Source organism: Podarcis liolepis (genome assembly GCF_965112155.1).
Source record: "Podarcis liolepis genome assembly, chromosome: 2".
In the NCBI taxonomy this organism is placed as follows: domain Eukaryota; kingdom Metazoa; phylum Chordata; class Lepidosauria; order Squamata; family Lacertidae; genus Podarcis; species Podarcis liolepis.
Genome location: NC_139555.1, coordinates 111,169,151 through 111,192,056, shown reverse-complemented (window position 1 = coordinate 111,192,056; position 22,906 = coordinate 111,169,151). Strand labels below are relative to the sequence as shown.

Sequence of the window (22,906 nt, the reverse complement as noted above, 5' to 3'; positions counted from 1 at the left end):
AAAACACTCCTCTTCAACCAGGCCTTTGGCTGATTAATACTCTACAGTGTACTAATGTGGGGTTTTTTTGGGGGGGGGGCTATCTTGGATATAAACATGGTGTGGCAAGAGAGGTCAGCTTACTTCCCAAAAGGACACCTTTCCCCTTTCTTATTCTATAGAACTATTCCAATAAAGTTTTGAGAAATACTCAGGTTATGGGTGGCAGAGAGCCCCAAGCTTGAGCCTTCTAGGACTTGGGGGATTTGATTTCATTTTTAATCAGAATGCTGAGATCCAGAAATGGACCCAGGTGCAAAATACGAACTTATGAAGGGAAGCCCCTGAAATCTGCCCCTCACTCAAACTGGATTGACTCCTCCTGCAGACATTCAGGGTCAACACAGGAAGGTCTGAAGAGGAGCTACAACATAGAAGAGGAGCTTTGCAGGGAGGGCTTTTAAGCACATCTCTGAAGGGACCCTTGTTAAGATTTCACATTCTGAGTGCACAGTGTGTTGGACTTGGGATGACAAGGTCCGGGTTCAAACCTATTTGACCATAAACTTTAACGTGTTTCCTTATTCTAAGTCTCTCAGCTCAGCCTCTTCTACCTCACAGGGTTCCTCTGAGGATAAAACAGGAGATCACCCTCCTAAAATCCCTGGAGGAAGTGTCATGGGGAATGGATATTATGCTGTTGAGTATCAGACAAAATAGGAGCAACAAGACGTACAATCTTTAATAGAATCAAACACGTTAGCACAGGAAACATGTCCCAAATACTTTCAGGCCCATTATACAAAAATATAAGAAGAGGTGATTTCTAAAAATACAGATAAGTATCTGACTGTTCACTACAAAGCACCTTGGAGAAAATAATTGTATACATGGGAATTTACCCCCCACCCCCTGAAATTCTCTACTCTAGATTGTCATTCAGAACCTCTGACAGAGGCTCCTCATTGTCAGAGGGGATTTTGTTACCTCGAGGCCCAAGACCTATGTGGGGGGTGACATTCCTGGGATCAGCATTTTTGTAGTTGTTTAGTCTTGTCCGACTCTTTGTGCATGCAAAGGCAATATTGCATAAGTCAGGAAGACCCTCAAAAATGCCCCCCAAGCAACCATCCTTACTTGTCCAAAGCCAGAGATCTTGACCTTTCTAGAGGCCGGGAAGCAAGGTGGACTTAGAAACTGTTTTCACCACTGCCAATGCTCCCCCCCCCATTGCTTTCTGGGCTCTGGAGACTCCTGAGAGATCTCACACAGTCCCTTCCAACAGTGTTTCCCAGTAACTTGGTTCTTTCCATTTATTAATTTGTGTTTTGAGGAATGGCTCCAGGGTGCAATCCGCACCCCACTAGCAAAGAGGTATCTTTGGATATGGAGATTTTGCTGAATTGCCACATAAGCTTCCCTGAGGAGTAGCAAAAAAAAGGATTTTGGAACTTCCATCTCCCTGGCCAGTGGAGGCTTTGGGGAAGGAAAAGGGAATCTGAGAGCAGGACTGAGGCTGAGAAAGGTTTTAAGTGATGCCAGTGCATAATTCTGATTTTATTCAAAAAAGATGATGGTATTGTCTCTAGAAATCTTAAGTCAAAGTTGGTTGTTGGAGAGAGAAATACATTGAAACAGGAATGGGTGTAGGGTTAGTTTTTTCCCTAAGTTTGGGGATTGACAGGGGAGCCAATCAATCAGTGTCATTTACAAAGCTGGTCTGAGAAGGGAGAGTTGCATCATGATTGACACAAGGGATGACCAATCACAGTTCTGCAAATATGGTTTCTCCTTAAGTGCCTGTCAGCTCAGTCCTGGAGACTGAATGTGCCATGATGGAAATGAATATGTTCTTGCCTGTCTCCACCCTCAGTCAAGAGAGTATCAGGTTCCCTTCCTCACTCACATAAAAGAAGGGCTGGAGGGTCTCTCCTGAGAAGGAGGCTTCTGAGAATGAGTAGAGGAGGGCTGCTGTATCTGCATCGTAAAAGGACACCCGTCCCCCTTCACAGTTCAGGGCCACTCGGATCCTCTTGGGCGCCCCACCCAGAATCAAAACACGACGCCCATTGCGGCTGGAGACCCTGTATTGACGACCCCACTTCCCTATGTGCCAGATCCCTTCCTCAGGGCCAGCGGTGAGCTCGCCTTTCCTCTTCACAGACTTCCTGGCAACCCCCATGGCCCATTCCTCCTTGCTCCCCACAGCAACTTCCCAGAAACGTCTGCCTTCCTTGAATGCTTCACGTCCCAGCACATAGTCATATGTGTCAAATCTCTCAGGGTTGTCTGGCAGGTCTTGCCAGTCTTCTCCTTCTCTCACACTCTTGAGATCCTCAGACAGGATGAGCCAGGGATTAGCTGTGTCTGGATCCAAAGTTACGTTTTCTGTGGGGGCAGAGGAGGAAAGAGAAGAGAAAGGACGTCAACTGGGAAGCTGACTTTTCTTTAGGCACGTGACAGAAACAGCATCCCCTCTGAAATGAACAGGGACTCCATGGCTCTGCATTCAAAGACAGGGATGTTCATCAAGTTCTTAATAAGGATTCTTGAAACATTTGCAGTTATTTCCCTACCCCTATGGTTGTGATTCGTGGGTTTCCACTTAATTTTATTTTGATTTCAAATGTGATTTTGAACTATATTTTAACCAATCATTTGATTTTGTGTTTTTAATGTATTCTATTTGGTGTTAGCTGCCCTGAACCTGGTCTTGGCCGGGGATAGCAGGGTATAAATAAATTTGTTATTATTATTACTATTACTACTACTACTACTACTACTATTTCAAGGGTTCAAAGTACTTAACACACAGTATCTACATAGAACCCTTGCAACAACCCTGTAAGTTAAGTCAATCTTAGCATGCCCATTTTTCAGATGGGAGGACTGAGGCTGAGAAACAGTGGCTTGTCTAAGGCCACCCCCCCCCACACAGTTCATGGCAGAAGGGAGTCAAAGCAGGGACTCCCTAATTCATATCTTAATCTTTTACCTCACATCACTTGGCAGACCATGCTTGACAGGCCAGGTAAATCTGGCAGCAGGTGCTCTCACCCTCCTTGTAACCACCATTCACGTTTCAGTTACATATTAAATGTAATGTTATAGCCCATCCTTCCAGACAGATTATAAAAAGAACAACAATACCCAAAAAAGTATTTCTGGGCTCTGATTGACACTCCCTGTCTAAAATGTCCTGCTCGGGATTCTTGACAGGAGCGGACAAGCAAGAACAAACATGATTATCTCTTTTGTTTGGTTAGAGCATTGCAGAAAATTGATAGTTCTGTCCTTTAAATTGACATCTATTACATAGTTGCTTCCTTTCGCTATGACTTGTTTTAATGCATTTATTGTTGCAATCCCAAGATAAGGGGCCTTTATTAAAGCCAAACCCATTAAAACCTAGGAAGTGCCATTCCCACCTGTCACCTTCAATGCAAAGACCCCATCCTGGATCCACAGACCGGATTGGCTGTATGACTCACATTTATGGAGTGGAAGCATCATGAGAAATTCATTTAAAAACTGGTTATTTAATGTGTCAACATGAACAGAACTTATAAATATTGCAGCTGTTGTATAAGGGATTATGATGATGACTGGAATGTAATTGAAATCAGTAAGATTTTGGAACACAGAAATAAATACAAAAGCTGAGGGAAGACCCCCATCTTGCAGGGATGCTGGACCCCTGGAGTCCACACTCAGGCAGCCCCCAGCTCCCTCCACTGACACCAGAACCCATTCACCTTCTCGCCCCCAAAGGTTGTTGCAGCCATTTTCTGAGCTATTTGTGTTCATGTACTGTTCTGTCTTCCCCCCCATTTCCCACTCTTACACCTTACTCTTACATAAAAGGGGTGGGGATCTTGTATGGCTGAAAGGGATATTTCCCCCTCATGTGCTGGGAGCCTTTGGCTTCACACCACCCCTGTGTCTTAGTGAGATTCGGCACAGAAAAGCCAGCCGTCCTGGGCTGGGGGCTTCCTAAGAGTCTGCAGGATCAGGCCAAGATCCCCTCTAGCCCAGCAAGCTGCTCTCACGGAACAGAGGCCTCTGGGAAATAAGGGGAAATAAGGCATGGATGGAAGAGCTGCAGTGGCCTGGTCTTTTGAGAAGCAGATCCCATCTCTCCCGAATTTGTGCCTCTTGACCCGGAAATGTACCTTTTCGCAGCTGAAGTCCATATTCCACAGTGTCTGGGAGAGAAAAGGGAACAGAGATTTAGCATCACACCATCATTCAGATAACAAATCTGGAAAGAACAATATGAGCTCATGAGATTGTAACCAGGTGTTGTGGACTACAAGTCCCATCATCCCTAACCACTGGCCATGCCGGCTGGAGATTATGGGAGTTGTAGTTAAAACTATCTGAAGCTCTCCATACTGGCTATCCCTGCATAACCAGGGCAGGGGTGATGTCAAAGGTCAGTCCTGCCCAAATCTTGGGAGGAGGAGCAAGACCCCCAGAAGATCTCCCCATCAACAACAAGGCCCAGACACCCCTGTTCCAGGATGGGAGGCCTCAACCCCAGTCCCCTCTGCTCCTGGCTGGCTCCTGGACAGCCCCCCTCCCTCCTGCTCCCCTTCCATCAATCTCAGGGCCAAAGGAACAGGAGAAATGCCCCAAAAGTGAGATGTGTGAAAGCAGCCAAAGTCTGGCTGAGAGATGTGCAGAGGTCAAGTACAACTTTTTACAGACACTCACCACTTGAGGGAGGCTTACATTCCTGGGGATTGTGCATAATCACCCCAGGTCACCCCTGTCATTTTCCTGGCACTGCTAATGACTTGGAGCCTTTCATGAACAATTTCAAATATCCAGTATAAAATATTTTCAGCTCTTCTTTATTACCTCTGAATTTCTTCATAACTCCCTCCAGGAAGAGACTCATATCACAGACATCCCAGATCCTCCACTTCAGGGCAGGAGGAAAAGCCACCGGAGGAGCCTCTAAGTTCTCCTTCTCCTGAGACCTGGGAGGAGAAGAACAAAGTCAAGCCACCAGCCTTCCAATGCAAGGAGCTTTCTGACAAGGCTCATCCTGATGATGAAGGCATCATGGATCTATCATGAAGAATTGAGAGTAGAGTTCTATGGCAAAAGGGAGCATCTGGATGACGTGTGGATCTAGAGACCACCTAACAAGCTGAAAAAAACCCCACACACACCTGCTTCCATAATACATGGCAGGAAATATATGAAGATGAGATTGAAGGTAAAGAAGCTGATATACGCATATCCTCTTTTTGAAAAGTGAACAATAATGGGTCCTTATGCAGAGATTTTAGGACTACACCAATTTTAGTGAAGCATTCCAAATGATTAAAACTATTAATATTTTGTAGCCCAGTGGTTACATTTAAAGTTGTTGTTGTTTAGTCGTGTCCGACTCTTCGTGACCCCATGGACCAGAGCACGCCAGGCACTCCTGTCTTCCACTGCCTCCCACAGTTTGGTCAAACTCATGCTGGTAGCTTCGAGAACACTGTCCAACCATCTCGTCCTCTGTCGTCCCCTTCTCCTTGTGCCCTCCATCTTTCCCAACATCAGGGTCTTTTCCAGGGAGTCTTCTCTTCTCATGAGGTGGCCAAAGTATTGGAGCCTCAGCTTCAGGATCTGTCCTTCCAGTGAGCACTCAGGGCTGATTTCCTTAAGAATGGATACGTTTGATCTTCTTGCAGTCCATGGGACTCTCAAGAGTCTCCTCCAGCACCATAATTCAAAAGCAGAGAGAACTATTAGAAATTAAAGCTGTATTTTCTCAGCGTGGAAGATTTTCAAAATATGAAGTTGTTTTGGGGACAAGGCTCTCAGCGGCTGCTCTTCACGATGGCTGAGTCAAAGGCAGTGGTGCCTCTGAACCTCAGGAGGGGAGTGTCCTCTGGGGCTCGGATCCTGATCACGGGTTTCCACAGGCTTCTGGTTAAGCACTGTGAAAAGAGGATGGTGGGCTAGATGGGCCACCGGCCGGATCCAGCAAGGCCCTTTCTCATATTCTTATGTCTGAGGAAGAACCTGCAAGAGCCAGAAAGACACTGGATATTTAAGGGTAAGTTATAGTGAAGCCCCTTTGGAATGTCTCCCTTTTCCGTATCTATTGCAACGGAAATGAATCCATCAGGGAAAAGGGAGACGTATGTAATGGAGGGGAAGGAGGAATGGCTTCCTTGCTATGATTCTTGATGAGACCAATAGCATCAGAATAAGGCAGGGGTTTTCCCATCACTTACCTCTGCAAGAAGCTTCCAATATCCTGGAAGGGAAGAACGAAAGATGTCAGTGGAGCCATTTCTGCAGTCAGTTATAAATACTAAGCAGCTGCGTGCCAGCTTCTGGGAATCACAGGTTTGGAGAGCGCTACTATTTTTTAGGCTTCTCAGAGGCCTCTGGTTGGCCAATGAAAGAACACAATGCTAGAATGTGGTTTGATCTAGCAGACTCCCTTCTGCGACACCAGGACTGACGCCTTTCACCCTTCATGTACCAATTCTTTTCCTTGCAGCAGCTTTTTGGGGGGCGGGGCTAAGACATGTTATTCTCCTGCTTGTACTATGAAGCATCACACTCCACCCTCTCGCATCAGGATGAGGCCTCACCTGCAGGAGTTCACTCGCTGGTTCCTGAAGCTTCTCCTCCATCTCCCGGATGAGGCTGTCAAGAGAGGAGAGTTCCCTGGAGAGTCTGGCCAGGTGCGCCTCCCTTTTGGCTGCAATCTCCTTCTCCACTTCTGCCATCTGGGCCAGAATACCTTTCTCCTGTTCTTCCAGAAACTGGTGCAGTCGCCTGAACTCAGCCACCATCTTTTCCCTCTCTGCACCTGTTTGTATCTGCACCATAAAAAACAGAAAAAGGAAAAGTACTTCATTCGTTCCGGAGGTCGGTTCTTAACCTGAAACTGTTTTTAACCTGAAGCATCACTTTATCTAATGGGGCCTCCTGCTGCCGCCGCACCGCCAGAACACGATTTCTGTTCTCATCCTGAAGCAAAGTTCTTAACCCAAGGTACTATTTCTGGGTTAGCAGATGTAACGGCTATGTATGAAGCGTATGTAACCTGAAGCGTATGTAACCACTGTATAGCATTTTTCATCTTAAAGCAGTAACAATGGTGCTTACAAGCAGGTCTTGGCTTTCCTTTTCTGTGTTTGCTGTAAATACTAGAATTTTCTCTCTCTCCTTCCTCAGATTGTCTAGGCAACTGCTGATCTGATCCTGAAAAGAAAACAAAATCCAAGTTGGGCTGCGTTACACATTAACAGGGAAGCTGAATCCTATGTTTGCTCCCACCCCACATCCCTGGGTCTTTTGCAGAGGTTCCCCTTTTCATCTCAGAGGAGACAGAAATGGGGCTGCCCTATATCAGAGCTGAGAAACATGGGGGTTTTGCTATTTGTCCCCCACACTGAACAGACCTCCAACATCTCCCCCTCCTTTTTATTAAATTAACCCTAGATTTTTAATTTTTCCTCCCAGGGGAGTTACAGCAGCCTGCATTCAGGGGGACACTGGTGCACCTTAATTCCTTAAAAAGAAAAAGAAATGTTTATTGTATAAAGTTGCAGAAGTTTAATTTTATCAGGCTGCTCAAGATTCCTTTTGGGCTGCAGTGGAGAGAATACATTACAATTAATTATTATTATTATTATTATTATTATTATTATTATTATTATTATTATTACAAGCCCCTCTTGTCTGCAGCTCTTCCACCCCCAAGAAAGACCCACTGCCTTTCCCCACCTTGTACTCCTGGGACGCCTCCTCCAGAGGAACCACCTCGTGGCTTTTGTGCTCCTTGGATCTGTCACAAACCAGACAGATGGGGGCTTCATCCTCCTTGCAGAAGAGCTTCACGGGCTCCTGGTGCTTCTCGCAGATCTTCCCCTTTCCTTCTCCTTCCTCTTTCCCGCCCAGATGGCTGAATTTCTTGGCTATTTCTACAAAATTTGCCAGCTGCTGGTTTCGGGTGATGCTGCTTTGCTCAACATTTTCCCTGCACTGAGGGCAGGAAGCCTCTCCCTCGGATTTCTCCCAGCACTGGACCAGGCAGGATCGGCAGAAGTTGTGCCCGCATTCATGAATGATCACTGGATCCCTGAAATAATCCAGGCAAATGGAGCAAGTGGCTTCGCCGCGGAGATCTCGGACGGGACCCTCAAAAGCAGCCATGTCTGCTGCCTCGACAGGAAGAAAGAGTTGGTTTCGTTTTCTCTCTTTTCCATCTGCAAATGGGCGTTCTTCCTGTTATGTAGTGTAGTTTCACCCTGGGCCAACAGGGGGATACTGTATATAGTTTTCACTCAGGTCTGTAGATAGTTTTCACTCAGGTCCGCGGCAGTTATTTTAGGCGGGAACTCTGGGCTGTTGTGGTTACAATGTTGACAGCCGGCTGCCTATAAATACAGGCCGGCTGAGCTGTTCCCAGTCAGTTCTATTCCAGTTTACCATAATAAAGAGCTACTTGAAGAAATCGCTGTGCTGGCTGCTATGTCAACCCATGACTTAACACTGGCGACGAGGATGGGATGGATGGACATCAGAGCACAGCCAGATGCGGCCAGCCTCTGAACTGAGCTGAATCACTGAGCTGAATCACAGAGCGAAATCACTGAGCGAAATCACTGGGCAGAACCAATTCAGAGCTGACTGTTCTGGCTAGAGCACTGTGTTCCATCCATCGCCCTTCACGCCGGCATCGGAATCATGGCTTCACTTGTGCCTCTACCGCCGTTTGCGCCAGCCTCTGAATCGTGGGACTCCTACCTCGCTCGGTTCGACTGCTACCTCCAAGCCAACGAGCTGACAGCAGTATCAAAGGATCGGAAGCGGGGCCTATTCCTCAGCCTCTGTGGGCCTGAGGTGTTTGAGACGGCCCGAGCGTTGGTTGCGCCTGAAGCAATCCAGGCAACACCATGGGACACGATCCAAGAGAAGCTCCGCAACCACTACGCACCAAAGCCGTCCAAGATTGCTGCCCGCCATGCGTTCTACCACCGGAACCAGGCAGAGGGGGAGTCAATCAACAATTACACCACCGCCCTGCGACAGGCTGCAATGCACTGTGAGTTCCGAGACTTAGACGATGCCCTGATGGATCGAATCGTCTGCGGGGTCCGGGACATCCATCTGCAACGGCGCCTCCTAGCCAAGCCAGACCTCACGCTACAGAAAGCCATTGAGGAGGCTGTGGCCTCAGAAGCTGCTGAACGCTCCGCCCAGGAGATCCGCAAGTCCAGCAGCCCGCGTCTTGCTAGGGAGCCAGTTCCGGTGCATCATGAAGAGGCCAGCAGTGAGGAGGCATCCTCCAGTGAAGACGATGACGTGCACCAGACAAAGCGGGAGCGCAGGAAGTTCCAACAGAAGTCCAAGGGCCAACCGGAATGTGCTGGCTGCGGAGGCAACCATTCCCGTGCCAAGTGTCGATTCAGAGACGCCATCTGTAGGAAGTGTTCCAGAAGGGGCCACATCGCTAAGGTCTGCCGATCGGCTCCGTCTGACACCCCCCCTTCATCAACTCGCAAGTCCAAGTCTTCACTCCAGTCTGCCAAGGAAAGTTGTTTCGCTCTCACCAACTGCCGCTGCCCGTCTGGAACCACGATTGGCCAAACCGACTCGCCTACGCGACGCAAGCTGAACGTCACGGTGCTCATTGAAGGAGCTCCATGTGACATGGAGATCGACACCGGGTCTGCCCTGTCCATCGTGTCATGGAGCACCATCAAAAGACTGGTACCCAGAGTGTCCAAAAGGCAACTCGACTCTCACCGCGTACACCTGAGAGACTACCAGGGAAACGACATTCCCGTGGTAGGCGTTGGCCGGTTCCGGATCGGCTTCAAGGATTTTTCGGGCCTGCTCCGGTTGGTGGTGGTCGAAGGTCAGCGGCCAAGCCTCCTAGGGCTAGACTGGTTTGATGCCCTCGGCCTGGAAGTCACCGGCATCAACTGCATCTCTAACGCAGAGACTGAGGGTCTGGTCAAAGACTTTGCCGAGGTTTTTGACGGCACCTTGGGCCAATATACAGGTACGCCCATCTCCTTTAGCCTTGATCCACAAGTCGCCCCCATCAAGCTAAAGCCACGCCGGGTTCCCTTTGCTCTCAAGGCTAAGGTGGACGAACAACTGGACAAACTGATCGCCCAAGGAGTTTTGGAGCCGGTTGACCACGCAAAGTGGGAAACCCCCATCGTCACGCCTGTCAAGCCAGATGGGTCGGTGAGAATCTGCGCTGACTACAAGTGCACGATCAACAAGGCACTTCAGCAGCATGCTTATCCGGTTCCTGTTGTCCAACACCTGCTGCATTCCCTGGGTGAGGGTAAGGTCTTCGCTAAGCTGGACCTTGCCCAAGCCTATCAACAACTGCCAGTCGATGATGCCACTGCTGAAGCCCAGACGATCGTCACCCACCGGGGGGCATTCCGTTGCCGCCGGTTGCAGTTCGGGGTGAGTGTGGCTCCTGGCATCTTCCAAAGCCTTATGGAGCGTCTCCTGCAAGGGCTTCCGGGCGTGGTACCATATTTTGATGACGTCTTGGTGTCTGCAGACTCACACCAGCAGCTGTTCGAGCGCCTCCGTGCCGTGCTGACCAGGTTCCAGGAGGCCGGGCTCAAGGTAAAGAGGGAGAAGTGCCAGATCGCCGTTCCACAGGTAGAGTTCCTGGGCTATCTTATCGATGCCTCCGGTCTTCATCCAACCACATCCAAGATCCGCGCTATCCAGCAGGCCCCCACCCCAAAGAACAAAACGGAGTTGCAGGCATTCCTGGGGCTGCTGAACTTTTATAACATGTTCCTGCCCCACAAAGCCACAGTGGCTGAGCCTCTTCACCGACTCCTTAGCACTAAGACGCCTTGGGCCTGGGGTCATCGGGAGACGGCGGCCTTCAACGCGGTCAAGGCTCTCCTTTCTTCAGACAGTGTGCTGGTACAGTACAGTGAATCCAGGCCGCTGGTCCTTGCCTGCGACGCCTCACCTTTTGGCATCGGTGCTGTCCTTAGTCACCGTTTTCCAGATGGAAGAGAAGCACCGCTCGCCTACTTTTCCAGGACACTATCTCCGACGGAACGGAATTACAGCCAGCTCGACAAGGAGGCATTGGCACTTGTGGCTGGAGTGAAGAGGTTCCATGAAAACCTCTATGGCAGGACTTTTGACCTCATCACTGACCACAAGCCACTCCTGGGCCTCCTCGCTGGTGATCGTCCAACTCCACCGGTCCTCTCACCACGCATGCTGCGATGGACTGTTTTCCTGGCTGCCTACCACTACCGGCTCATCCATCGCCCGGGGAAATCGATGGGCCATGCCGACGCCCTCAGCCGTTGCCCTCTTCCAGCATTTGTGGAAGACCCGGCTCCAGCTTCATCGCTCCTTCTGATTGAGGATCTTCCGGCAGCGCCTGTATCGGCTGCCACTGTGGCCTCCGCATCTGCCCAGGATCGCACCATCAGCCGGGTGCTCAACTGGGTGTGGAGGGGGTGGCCACAAGGGCCTTTTGCATCGGAGTTCCAGCCCTTCGCAACCAGACAACATGAACTCTCAGCTCATCGCGGCTGCCTGCTGTGGGGAGACCGCGTCGTGATTCCCCAGGGACTCCGTCAGCGCGTCCTGGAGGCTCTGCACGTTGGCCACCCGGGAATTGTCAAAATGAAGGCGTTGGCTCGGTGTTACGTCTGGTGGCCTAATATGGACGATGCCATCACTGCCTGGGTGTCCGCCTGTCAAGCGTGCCAGGAGTCGAGGCCTGCACCACCGGCAGCTAAGGGACACACCTGGGAGACGCCAAAGACACCCTGGTCGAGGGTGCACATCGATCTGGCTGGCCCCTTTCACGGCCGGACCTTTATGGTAGTGGTGGACGCCTATTCCAAATGGCTGGAGGTCGCCCTGATGCCCTCCACCACTACCGAAGCTGTCATCCGGGTGCTGCGAGGCCTGTTTGCAACGCATGGGTGTCCTGATGTCCTTGTCTCTGACAACGGATCGCAGTTCACGTCAGGCACGTTTGAGCGGTATCTTTTGGGACTGGGCATCCGCCATGCCCTAACGGCACCCTTTCATCCATCCAGCAACGGGCAAGCGGAAAGAATGGTGCGCTCGACAAAAGAGGCACTGGCGCGCCTGGACCGGGGAGACTGGCATGAGCGGGTCGCCGAATACTTGTTCGTGCAACACATCACCCCTCATGCGGCCACAGGGAGGAGTCCTGCTGAACTGCTTATGGGCCGCCGCCTCAGGTCACCGCTCGACCGGCTACACCCAGACTTTGCCGTGGCTGAACCCCCAGGCTGTGCCAACGCACCACGGTCATTTGTCCCAGGAAACCAGGTCTTTGCCCGGAACTATGTGGGGGACATCCCTTGGGTGCCAGCCACAGTAGTGGGAGTCACTGGACCTCGCTCGTACCAGGTGGCACTCGAAGACGGACGCTTGTGGCGACGGCACATAGACCAGCTTAGGCGCAGGGTTGGGGACTTGGACACTACCGAGGTGCCCCCAACTGCGCTTGCGGCTCCAGAAGAGACACGTACAGATGGCGAGGCCCCACCTACACCTCCCTCGCAAACTGCCAGCGTGGAGCCGAACCAAGCCGTTTCAGAACAGACTCAGACCACTCCACTTGCGGAGGCTCCACCCACAGCAGCGGATCCAGGGGAGTTGGTTCCAACGCCACCTAGGGTCATACCACAGCCTCAGCGAGAACTGTGTGGCCCTCCGGACTTGGCTACCAGTCCCCGGCGGTCTGGCAGAGTTTCCAAGCGCCCAACTTATTTAAAGGACTATGTTGTTGGACAGGTATCACTGTTGGTCTAAGTATGGGAAATGTAACCGATATGCTTTTGTGCTTAATTGAACCATTACGCGTAGTGCTGTATATAAGGAAACCATTACGATTGTAACTAACGCCTTATCTCGGTGGGGAGGGGTGTTATGTAGTGTAGTTTCACCCTGGGCCAACAGGGGGATACTGTATATAGTTTTCACTCAGGTCTGTAGATAGTTTTCACTCAGGTCCGCGGCAGTTATTTTAGGCGGGAACTCTGGGCTGTTGTGGTTACAATGTTGACAGCCGGCTGCCTATAAATACAGGCCGGCTGAGCTGTTCCCAGTCAGTTCTATTCCAGCTTACCATAATAAAGAGCTACTTGAAGAAATCGCTGTGCTGGCTGCTATGTCAACCCACGACTTAACACTTCCTTTCCAGGAAATTCAGCTGCGATCACTAAGGATCTCTGCTGCATTCGGAGTTGGGTGGAGCTCCGAGCCGCTTTGATATGGTGGAAATAGGACTTCCGGAGGCGGCGCGTCCGGCAATGGCTGCCTGCTCCTTGTAAGGAGAGGGAAGCTCCGCTGAAAACGGGTCGTCCGCTACGGCGAAGCGGAGACCCACTTAGGAAAACCACAGGTGGTAGAAGCCTGTGGTCTCGAGACCCGGCGGGTGCCAGAAGCAGCCCCTAAAACGTTGAAGGGACCCCGTAACGGGGCTCCGGATCGCGGAGGGGGTAGCGGCGCTGAGGGTCGTTTCGCAGTCAACGGAGCGAAGCCGCGTTGCTGTTGCCGGTCAGCGCTGACCTTTCTTCCTGAAACCTTCAAATTTGGAAAGTTACAACCCGTGAGTAATTTGGACTTTACAATTTTAAGACTCTTAAGACTCTCAAGATTTAGAATTTGGCTGAAAGCGGAGTGACGATAAACAGGAAGTCCGTCTTCCGGCAAGGCTTGCAGATCAAAGGCAAAGGAACTGACAGGCTGGAAGCAGTGGAAAAGGATTTTAAAAGTGGAAGCATTATGCGTCTGACAGAACTGAGGTTTGAAATGAAAGGCAAGTTTTCTTATTAATTTTACTCTATAGTGTGGAAGTAATTTGGGAATCTTCTCCTCTGGTGGACTTTAAAGTTTAAAGTTTAAGACCCAGCCTCGGGATGGCAGGGGAAAAGAATGTCTTTTGCGGATACAATCTATAAAATTGAAATAGATACATAGAGGCAACTTTGGACTACATAACTAAGTAACTGTATCCTGCGCCTTGAGAGGTGACACTTGTGGCAACTTTGGAAGGGCTCTGCTAGTGGAAAAAGTTTTAAGGACTATTGGTAAACTATTTAGCCGCAGGAACTGTAATGGCGACCAAAACTTTTTTCCTTCTCTCCTGAACTCCAACTGTACTCCCTCTAACTGTACTCCCTCTAGTGGAGACTGGGATTTACAACTTCTTGGGAACTAACTTTGTTTTGTCTCTCCGCTGTTGTTATCTACACTGAGGCCTGTCCTTCCCATGGAACTTTTGACAGCTTGACTTTGACTCATAGACAGGTGGGGAATGAGTGGCCAACCGAAAACAAGATCTGCAAAAGCGAAAGCAACAAAAGGCCAGCTTGTGCAAACAACTCTGACTTCTCAGTCACGTAGATCATCAGTTCCTGCTGTACTGAAGGGAATTGAACTTCCAACAGTAGCTGAATTGAAGGGAACTGAACCTTCAACAACAGCTGAACTAAAGGAAGCTGAACAACCAGCAATAGAGGATATGGCTGCAGGTGGATCTGATGCACTTCTGAAGGAAATGCTACAACAATTTGCAATTTTAAATAAGAAGGTTGATGACCAAACAGCAAAAATTGACTTAGCCACATCCTCCATTACAAAGCTATCTGAACAAGTGGCACAGCACTCACAAGCAATTGGGAATCTAAAAGACGCTACTTCTGAGAACCGGAAACTGGCCGAAGCTGCGAACGAAAAAGCTGACCAAGCAATTCAAAAAGTGGATGAACTGAAAGGAGAGGTAAGGCCACTACACAAGCACATCAGTGACCAGCAGGCCTACCTGTCCATGGTGGAATTGAGAAACCAGGAAAATAATTTAAGATTACGTTCTATCCCAGAGCTCGAAAAGGAAGATCTGATTGGCTTTCTGACAGCAGAATTTTCCAAATTCTGGGGAATAAAGGAAGACGAAGACTTTAAAATAACAACGGCATTTAGACTGGGAAGTGTTACCAGGAAGGACAGACCCAGAGACTGTCTGATTATCCTAAGGACCAAACAGGAGAGAGACAAAATACTTGACCTTCATTTTAATAAATCACTTGAGATCCAGGATAGAAGAGCGGAAATTTATAAGGATATACCAAAACAATTACTGGATCTCAGAGCCATCTATACTGACCTAGCAAGACTCTTGAGAGGCAACGGAATACCTTATAGGTGGGAGTTCCCACAAGGCTTATCATTTAAATACAAAGGAAAGAAGGTTAGAATTAAGACAAAAGAGGACAACCAGAAGTTCCTGCACGACCACGGAGAGGATCTCCAGAAGGGAACAGCAGTCCCCTGGCCTCCGCCACAGCCTGGATTGGAACCAACACCATCTCCCTCGGACCCGGACATAAAGGAGGACACCCCATAAAGAGCAACAACAGATTGATACAGGATGTCTCTGCAGCTGTACAGTTGGAACATTAATGGTGCAAATTCCCCGGAAAAATGAAAAAGGATCTTCCATATTTTGAAAAAGGAAAATTTGGATATAATTTGTTTGCAAGAAACGCACGTGACTAGGCTCCACAGGAAAGTACTAATTAACAAAAGACTAGGCCAAGAATTTATTTCATCAGACAAAGTAAAAAAGAGAGGCCTGGTGATCTACGTAAAGGAGAACCTAGCACCGAAATTTTTGTTTAAAGATGAGCAAGGGAGAATCTTGGCAATTGAAATACAATCTCAAGGAGAAAAAGTTTTGATATTAGGAATTTATGCACCAAATGAGGGGAAAGCAGAATTTTACAAGAAGCTACATGAGACATTACTGGACTATCTGGACTATTCGAACATCATTATGATGGGAGACATGAATGGGGTGGTCTCTACTTTGATGGACAAGTCACAAAGCCAAATAACTAAGGACGGCAGACTACTGAAAACTTTTTTTGAACTGACAGACAATATGGATTTGATTGACATTTGGCGGACAAGGAACCCCCTAGGTAGAGAGGGAACTTTCTTTTCTGAGGCCCACTCATCATGGACGAGAATCGACCAAATCTGGACAACTAGAGGGCTGGCACCGAAGACTATAAGAGTGGAAATCTGCCCAAAGACTTGCTCCGACCACAACGCCCTGAAAATGGAATTGAGACTTACTCCAGCCGGCTCCTTCAGATGGAAAATGAATGACACCCTCTTTAGAGATCAAGAGATCGTAAAGAAGGCCCAAAAAACTTTAAAGGACTATTTTGAAATCAACTTGAACACTTCAGTGGAAAAAAGAACAATCTGGGACACCAGTAAAGCTGTAATGAGGGGGTTTCTGATACAACAAAACACAATTAAGAAAAAACTCTGGAATGGGAAAAAGGATAAAATATTAGAGAAGATAAGAGATGGAGAGAAAAGGTTGAGATCTAAACCAAAATCCAAAGAGATCTTGCGAGAAATTAAATTCCATCAGGCACAATATTTGAAATTGATAAATCAAGAAGTGGAATGGAAAATTAAACAAATGAGACAAAGATCCTTTGAGTCAGCAAACAAATGTGGGAAACTGCTGGCATGGCAGTTGAAAAAAAGACAGAAACTTAACTACGTTACCAATCTGGAGGTGGAAGGGAAAAATATCCAGAAACCAGGTGAAATTAGAAAGTGTTTCCAGAAATACTTCAAAAAGTTGTATACACAAGGGCCTGAGGAAGTGTCTGAGATAGAACGATTTTTGAAACTCAACGGCTTACCAGAACTGTCTCAGGAGAAGAGATCAATCTTGAACTGTAAAATAACACAGCAGGAAATTGAGGATGCCATTCAGAATATGCAGCTGGGCAAATCTCCAGGCCCAGATGGGCTTACCTCCAAGTACTATAAGACATTAAAAGACTATTTGATTCTACCACTAATGGAGGTTTGCAATCAGATTATGGGGGGAGGAAGGGCACCGGAAACGTGGAAAGAAGCTTTCATCACATTGATACCCAAAGTGGAAACTGAAAAGACTCAACTTAGGAACTACCGTCCCATCTCACTCCTAAATGTGGATTACAAAATATTTGCAGACATTTTGGCAAGTAGATTGAAAAAGGTTTTAAATGAAGTAATTCATAAGGACCAAGCAGGCTTTCTTCCTGGCAGGCATTTGTTTGACAATACTAGGAATATTATCGATATTCTGGAACTTTTACAAACAAATATTAACACTAAAGCAGTGTTAATTTTTATTGATGCTGAGAAGGCCTTTGACAACATTTCTTGGAAATTTATGAAGAAAAACTTGGAAGGGATGGGAGTGGGACGAGGGTTTGAAAATGGTATAGAAGCAATTTATTCAGAACAAAAAGCTAAGTTGATAGTGAACAATGTGGTGACCGAGGAGTTCCATATTGAAAAAGGAACACGCCAGGGGTGCCCCCTATCCCCCCTACTATTTATATCAGTCCTGGAGGTTTTGCTGAACATGATTAGGAGGGACCGGCAAATACAGGGGATCACGGTCGGAGTGAAACAATATAAACTGAAAGCATTTGCAGATGACTTAGTAATAACATTACAGGAGCCAGAATCTAGTACAAAAAGAGTTCTGGAACTGATACAAGAATTTGGTCGGGTGGCAGGATTTAAGTTGAACAAACAAAAAACTAAAGTTTTGGGGGAAAACTTGACGCCTTTAGAAATAGAGGGGTTTCAGAAGGAAACAGAGTTAACTGTGGTTAAGAAGGTGAAATACCTGGGGGTAAACTTGACGCCTAAAAATTTGAATTTGTTTAAGGATAACTATGAGAAACGCTGGTCAGAAGTTAAGAAAGATTTGGAAACTTGGTCGAGACTGAAGCTTTCCTTGCTGGGCCGAATTGCTGCTGTTAAGATGAATGTTTTGCCAAAAATGTTGTTTTTATTTCAAACCTTGCAGGTCGTGGACAGAGTGGAATGTTTTGGAAAGTGGCAGAGGGATATCTCAAAGTTTGTCTGGCAGGGCAAAAAGCCCCGAATAAAGTTTAAAATACTAACTGACGCAAAAGAAAGAGGGGGGTTTGCCCTGCCAGACTTAAGGTTATACTACGAGGCGGCAGCCTTCTGCTGGTTGAAAGATTGGATTTTATTAGAGAATACAGATGTCCTAGACCTGGAAGGTTTCAATAATTCGTTAGGATGGCATGCGTATCTGTGGTACGGCAAGGCAAAAACACATGGAATGTTCAAAAACCATATTGTCAGGAAAGCAATTTTTATGGTCTGGATGAAATACAAAGACTTACTTGAAAGTAAGACTCCGAGGTGGCTATCACCAGTGGAGGCTAAGGCGTGGAAAAAACCCAATATGGAGGCCGGCTGGCCGAAATATTGGGAACTAATAGAAAAAATTGGTGACAATTGGAGGTTGCGGAGCTTTGAAAATTTAAAGGATAAGGTGCAAGATTGGTTTCACTATGCCCAAATGAACGAGGTTGTTAAGTTGGATAAAAAAACAGGATTCCAGGTGGAAAAATCGAAACTTGAGACAGAGTTGTTAGAACCAAATACCAAGGTATTATCGAGAATGTATAACTTGCTGCTTAAATGGAATACACAGGATGAGACAGTCAAATCAGCCATGATAAAGTGGGCTCAAGACATTGGTTACAATATCATGTTTGAGGACTGGGAAAGGTTATGGACCACCGGTATGAAATTTACGGCATGTAATGCCCTGAAAGAAAACATTATGAAAATGATATACAGGTGGTACATGACCCCAGTCAAGCTTGCTAAGATATACCATTTGTCTGATAACAAATGTTGGAAGTGTAAGGAGGCTGAAGGAACATTCTTTCACCTTTGGTGGACTTGCCCAAGAGTGAAGGCCTTCTGGGAAATGATCTACAACGAGTTAAAAAAGGTGTTTAAGTACACCTTCCCTAAAAAACCGGAGGCCTTCCTCTTGGGTATTGTCGGCCAAAAGGTCTTAAAGAAGGATAGAACGTTTTTTATGTATGCTACCACTGCAGCAAGAATTCTGATCGCCAAATATTGGAAGACTCAAGATTTGCCCACGCTGGAAGAGTGGCAAACGCAACTGATTGACTACATGGAGTTGGCCGAAATGACTGCCAGAATCCGAGACCTGGGAGAAGAAGCAATGGAGGAGGACTGGAAAAAATTTAAGAATTATTTGCAAAAATTCTATAAGTTATATGAACTATAAAATGACGCATAATTTGAAATGCTAGCCCCAGCAATGAGAGTGCAACATTTATGAAATTGGATAACAATATTGAAGGAATCAAAGTTTAAATGTTAAAAATGATAATATGTTTTGTTTTCAGAGTAAATGGACAATAAGGGATTTAAACTTAAATTGCAATTGAAAGTACCAAAGAAACACATGAAACAAGGTTACAATTTGCTGATAAATTTATTGTTAAGAATGCATTGTGCGGGAGATGTGGGGAAGTTCGATAGAAAGTTGAAATAAGCTGTTGAAGGGTTATGACTCTTTATTTCTTTTTTTTATTTCTTTTTTTTTTCTTCTTCTGTTTTCTGTCTATGCCTGAAAAAATGCAATAAAAACTATTTAAAAAAAATGATATGGTGGAAATATATATATTTTATTTTAAATGCTTTATTTTAAATGGAATGCTCATTCTTGGTGGCTGCTCTTTTAAGGAACCATTTCCCTGCGAGAGCTGGTGGAGTTTCTTGTTGTTGTCGTTTAACTATCAGCACGTCAGCCTCAGACTACTTTGCAAGCTGATGAATGAACTGCCCCGCCCCTCCCCCCCCCCGCCTTGCTCCATTGACATCATCTTTCTAGTTAGCAGCCCCCACATACAGAGGAGGAACAGCCCAGCCCTCCATCCCGGTGCCAGTTTTTAGTGAGTCGTTCTGACAGAATCGTCGCGTCTGATGATGTGCAATAACGCCTGGACTCAGCTAAATGGTATCCAGATATTTGCCAGTCACACCACCTGACTCCCCCAATGACCCCAAATATTCCTCTGAAGTAAGGGAGGAAAATGGGGAAAGCCTTACTATTGAGTATTGCTTGCAAATCCTGTTTTAAGGGCGTGTTTGTGTATGAATAGGGTGAGCCTGTGACCTGGATTCAGGAACTAAAGTATTAACCATCACAAAATAATGGCCTGGCTGCCCTTTCTGGTTTCCAACTTCAGGCTTCAAGGGGGGTGGGCTGATGTAATCTCAAACAACCTCCCTGTTTCCTCTCCATCCTCCCCTCTAAACTAATGAATCTTCCTGCAGTCCAGGTGAATTTTTAAGCTGCTCTTCAGGTCCAGCTTCTTCCATTCCCCCCCCCCATCCACTGATCCCATCTCCAGTCAGTCCATCCTCTCAGAAAAATTAACATTAACCATGGAATCTTTTATCTCTCTTTTTTATTTTTTGGTGTGGGGAAAGAGTTCTCACTCTTTCACTTGTGATACTTTTTATCTGTATATACTGCTGAATTATTCTTGTTCGGTGGTTGACACATTCCTCATAAAATTCTTTACAAATCACACTTTAAAAAAAATTTCAGGGTTGATGCGCTGAACATTTTTCTCTGACGTTTCATTTGATCCATCCTGAACTGAGGGTCCCCTTCTTAATTTGGGTCTATGTTCAAGTGTAAAAATGAAGGCAAAACAATTGAGGCTATTGCAAATCCACCCAAATCTGTTTTCAGTTTCATAATCTGGATCCTTGTGGATTATGATTCCTGCTGTCTGTGTGCTGACATTTTGCAGAAGGGTCTGTAACTGAATAAAAGGCTGAGGGGACAGTTCTGAAAACTTTTTGGGGTGGATGTTCTGGGAGGAAACCAAAAAGTAGCATGAGCAGCAGTTTATCCCAATGTACACACTACCCACAAGGCCAAATGGGCATCACAAAGTGGGAGAGGGATTGTGAAGGATATAAATAATAAATATTATTTTTATTACGTATATCCTGAGCTATCTGGATGTTTGACCAGATGTTAGACCAGGGCTTCAACTGGATGTTTGACCAGATTGACCAGGGCTTCAACAGAAGTGCCAGTCATATCAGCCAGAAAATCCTCCAGAGCCACTTGGATCCATCAACATCTGAGGGTGGACCATTCTCATGGGTCTCTCTCAACTCTGCAGAGGGGGGAAAGGTGCTGGAAAAGCCTAATTTCAACAGGAATTTAGCATCCTGCTCAATGAAACCTCCTGGCGCAGAGGCAGTCTACCTCTGAATAAGCTGAAGATGTGGAGGTGATCAACAGGAACGGGCTTTGGGTCTCAAACCTTTCGTCTTGCCAACTTTAAAAGGGTGTGTAAGCCAGTGGCCAAAGTCATATGATGTGCTGTGTGAAGAAGTCCTTTCTCTAGGCAATCACCAAAACCTGTGAGCTAATCCTTTTGGTCTGTATCCAGAAAATAAAGGGTACTCCTATATTTACTCAGAGTAAGGGGCATTTCCATGGGAAGTGGGCACAGGGCTGAAGGCTTAATTTCCTCTCTGCTCCAGAGAGCTCAGAAGAGATAAGAAAGATGTGCTGCTTTAGCTCCAACAAATGTTGGAAGTGTAAAAAAAAAGAAGACACATTTTTTCACATGTGATGGAATTGTAAAATAATTAAAAATTATTGGGAAATTATATACAATGAAATGAAAAGAATGTTTAAGATAACTTTTAGCAAAAGACCAGAAGATTTCTTGTTAAGAATCTTAGGTCAAGATTTGCCAAAAGAGAAGCAGAAAGTTTGTATGCATGTCACAACTGCGGCTGGGATGTTGCTAGCTCAAAGATGGAAAAACAATAAAGTACAAACTAAAGAAGAATGGCAAGGAAAACTGATGGAATACGCTAAAATGGCAAAACTAACTGAAAGACTTTGAGACAAAGACAATAGAGAGTTTAAGAAAGATTGGGAACCAATTATGTCATACCTAAAGAAATAATGTAAACAATACAGTGGTACCTCAGGTTAAGAACTTAATTCATTCTGGAGGTCTTCTTAACCTGAAACTAATGGGGCCTCCTGCTGCTGCTGCACGATTTCTGTTCTCATCCTGAAGCAAAGTTCTTAACCCGAGGTACTATTTCTGGGTTAGCGGAGTCTGTAACCTGAAGCGTATGTATCCTGAAGCGTATGTAACCCAAGGTACCACTGTATAAGAAAACGAAATTTGTGCTGCTTTGGTTTCTTCCAATTTGAGAATTGCCGTTTGGGTGACTATGATAAAAATGTTGAATTAAAACGCCTCTCCCTATTTGTACACCACATCCGTTCGGCACAGGTTGCAATGCTTATGTTGAAAGGGTGGGTGGGTGAACTATTGCAATTGGCATTCTTTTAGTTTCCCCCCTTCCATTTGTCCACAACTGACTGTATGTTTAAAAAGTAGGGATGTCAATAGGATACCTGCTCTCTCACTGACCTGGCAGATATGGCTGAGACCCACTTCTCTCCTGGTGGTGGGATTCCCTCAAGCAAGGTATGGGCAGACTTCAGACTTGGGGGATTTGCTTCAATTTTTAATCGGAATGCTGAGATCCAGAAATGGACCCAGGTGCAAAATATGAGCTTATGCAGGGAAGCCCCTGAAATCAGCCACTCACTCAAACTGGATTGACTCCTCCTGCAGACATTCAGGGTCGACACAGGAAGGTCTGAAGAGGAGCTACAACATATGGAGGAGCTTTGCAGGGAGGGCTTTCAAGCACATCTCTGAAGGGACCCTTGTTAAGATTTCACATTCTGAGTGCCCAGTGCGTTGGACTTGGGGTGACAAGGCCCAGGTTCAAATCCCTTTTGACCATAAACCTGAACGTTTCTCCTTTTTCTAATTCTCTCAGCTCAGCCTCTTCTACCTCACAGGGTTTCTCTGAGGATAAAACAGGAGATCACCCTCCTAAAATCCCTGGAGGAAGTATCATGGGGAATGGATATTACACAGTTGAGTTTGAAACACCACAGGAG

The 22,906-nt window shown here is 46.6% G+C and overlaps 1 protein-coding gene across 1 annotated transcript; it reads right to left on the bottom strand.

The window, feature by feature from the left end:
* Positions 1-1,628: 1,628 nt before the first annotated feature.
* Positions 1,629-8,192, bottom strand: LOC310701618 (E3 ubiquitin-protein ligase TRIM7-like). Its single transcript, XM_083492792.1, has 7 exons — positions 7,729-8,192; positions 7,108-7,203; positions 6,588-6,818; positions 6,222-6,244; positions 4,843-4,964; positions 4,152-4,184; positions 1,629-2,367 (listed from the first exon to the last, which is right to left on the bottom strand). The coding sequence occupies exons 1-7, from the start codon at positions 8,155-8,157 to the stop codon at positions 1,853-1,855; spliced, it is 1,449 nt and encodes a 482-aa protein (XP_083348918.1). The 5' UTR covers positions 8,158-8,192; the 3' UTR covers positions 1,629-1,852.
* Between the last annotated feature and the right edge of the window lie 14,714 nt (positions 8,193-22,906).

Bases quoted from the DNA above. Each gene is read 5' to 3' on its own strand.
- LOC310701618 (XM_083492792.1), bottom strand. From the start codon at position 8,157: ATGGCTGCTTTTGAGGGTCCCGTCCGAGATCTCCGCGGCGAAGCCACT. The intron at 7,204-7,728 runs GTGGGGAAAGGC...TTTTCTTTTCAG, and splicing joins AGGCGTCCCAGGAGTACAAG to GATCAGATCAGCAGTTGCCT. The intron at 6,819-7,107 runs GTAAGCACCATT...TTTATGGTGCAG, and splicing joins AGGAAAGCCAAGACCTGCTT to ATACAAACAGGTGCAGAGAG.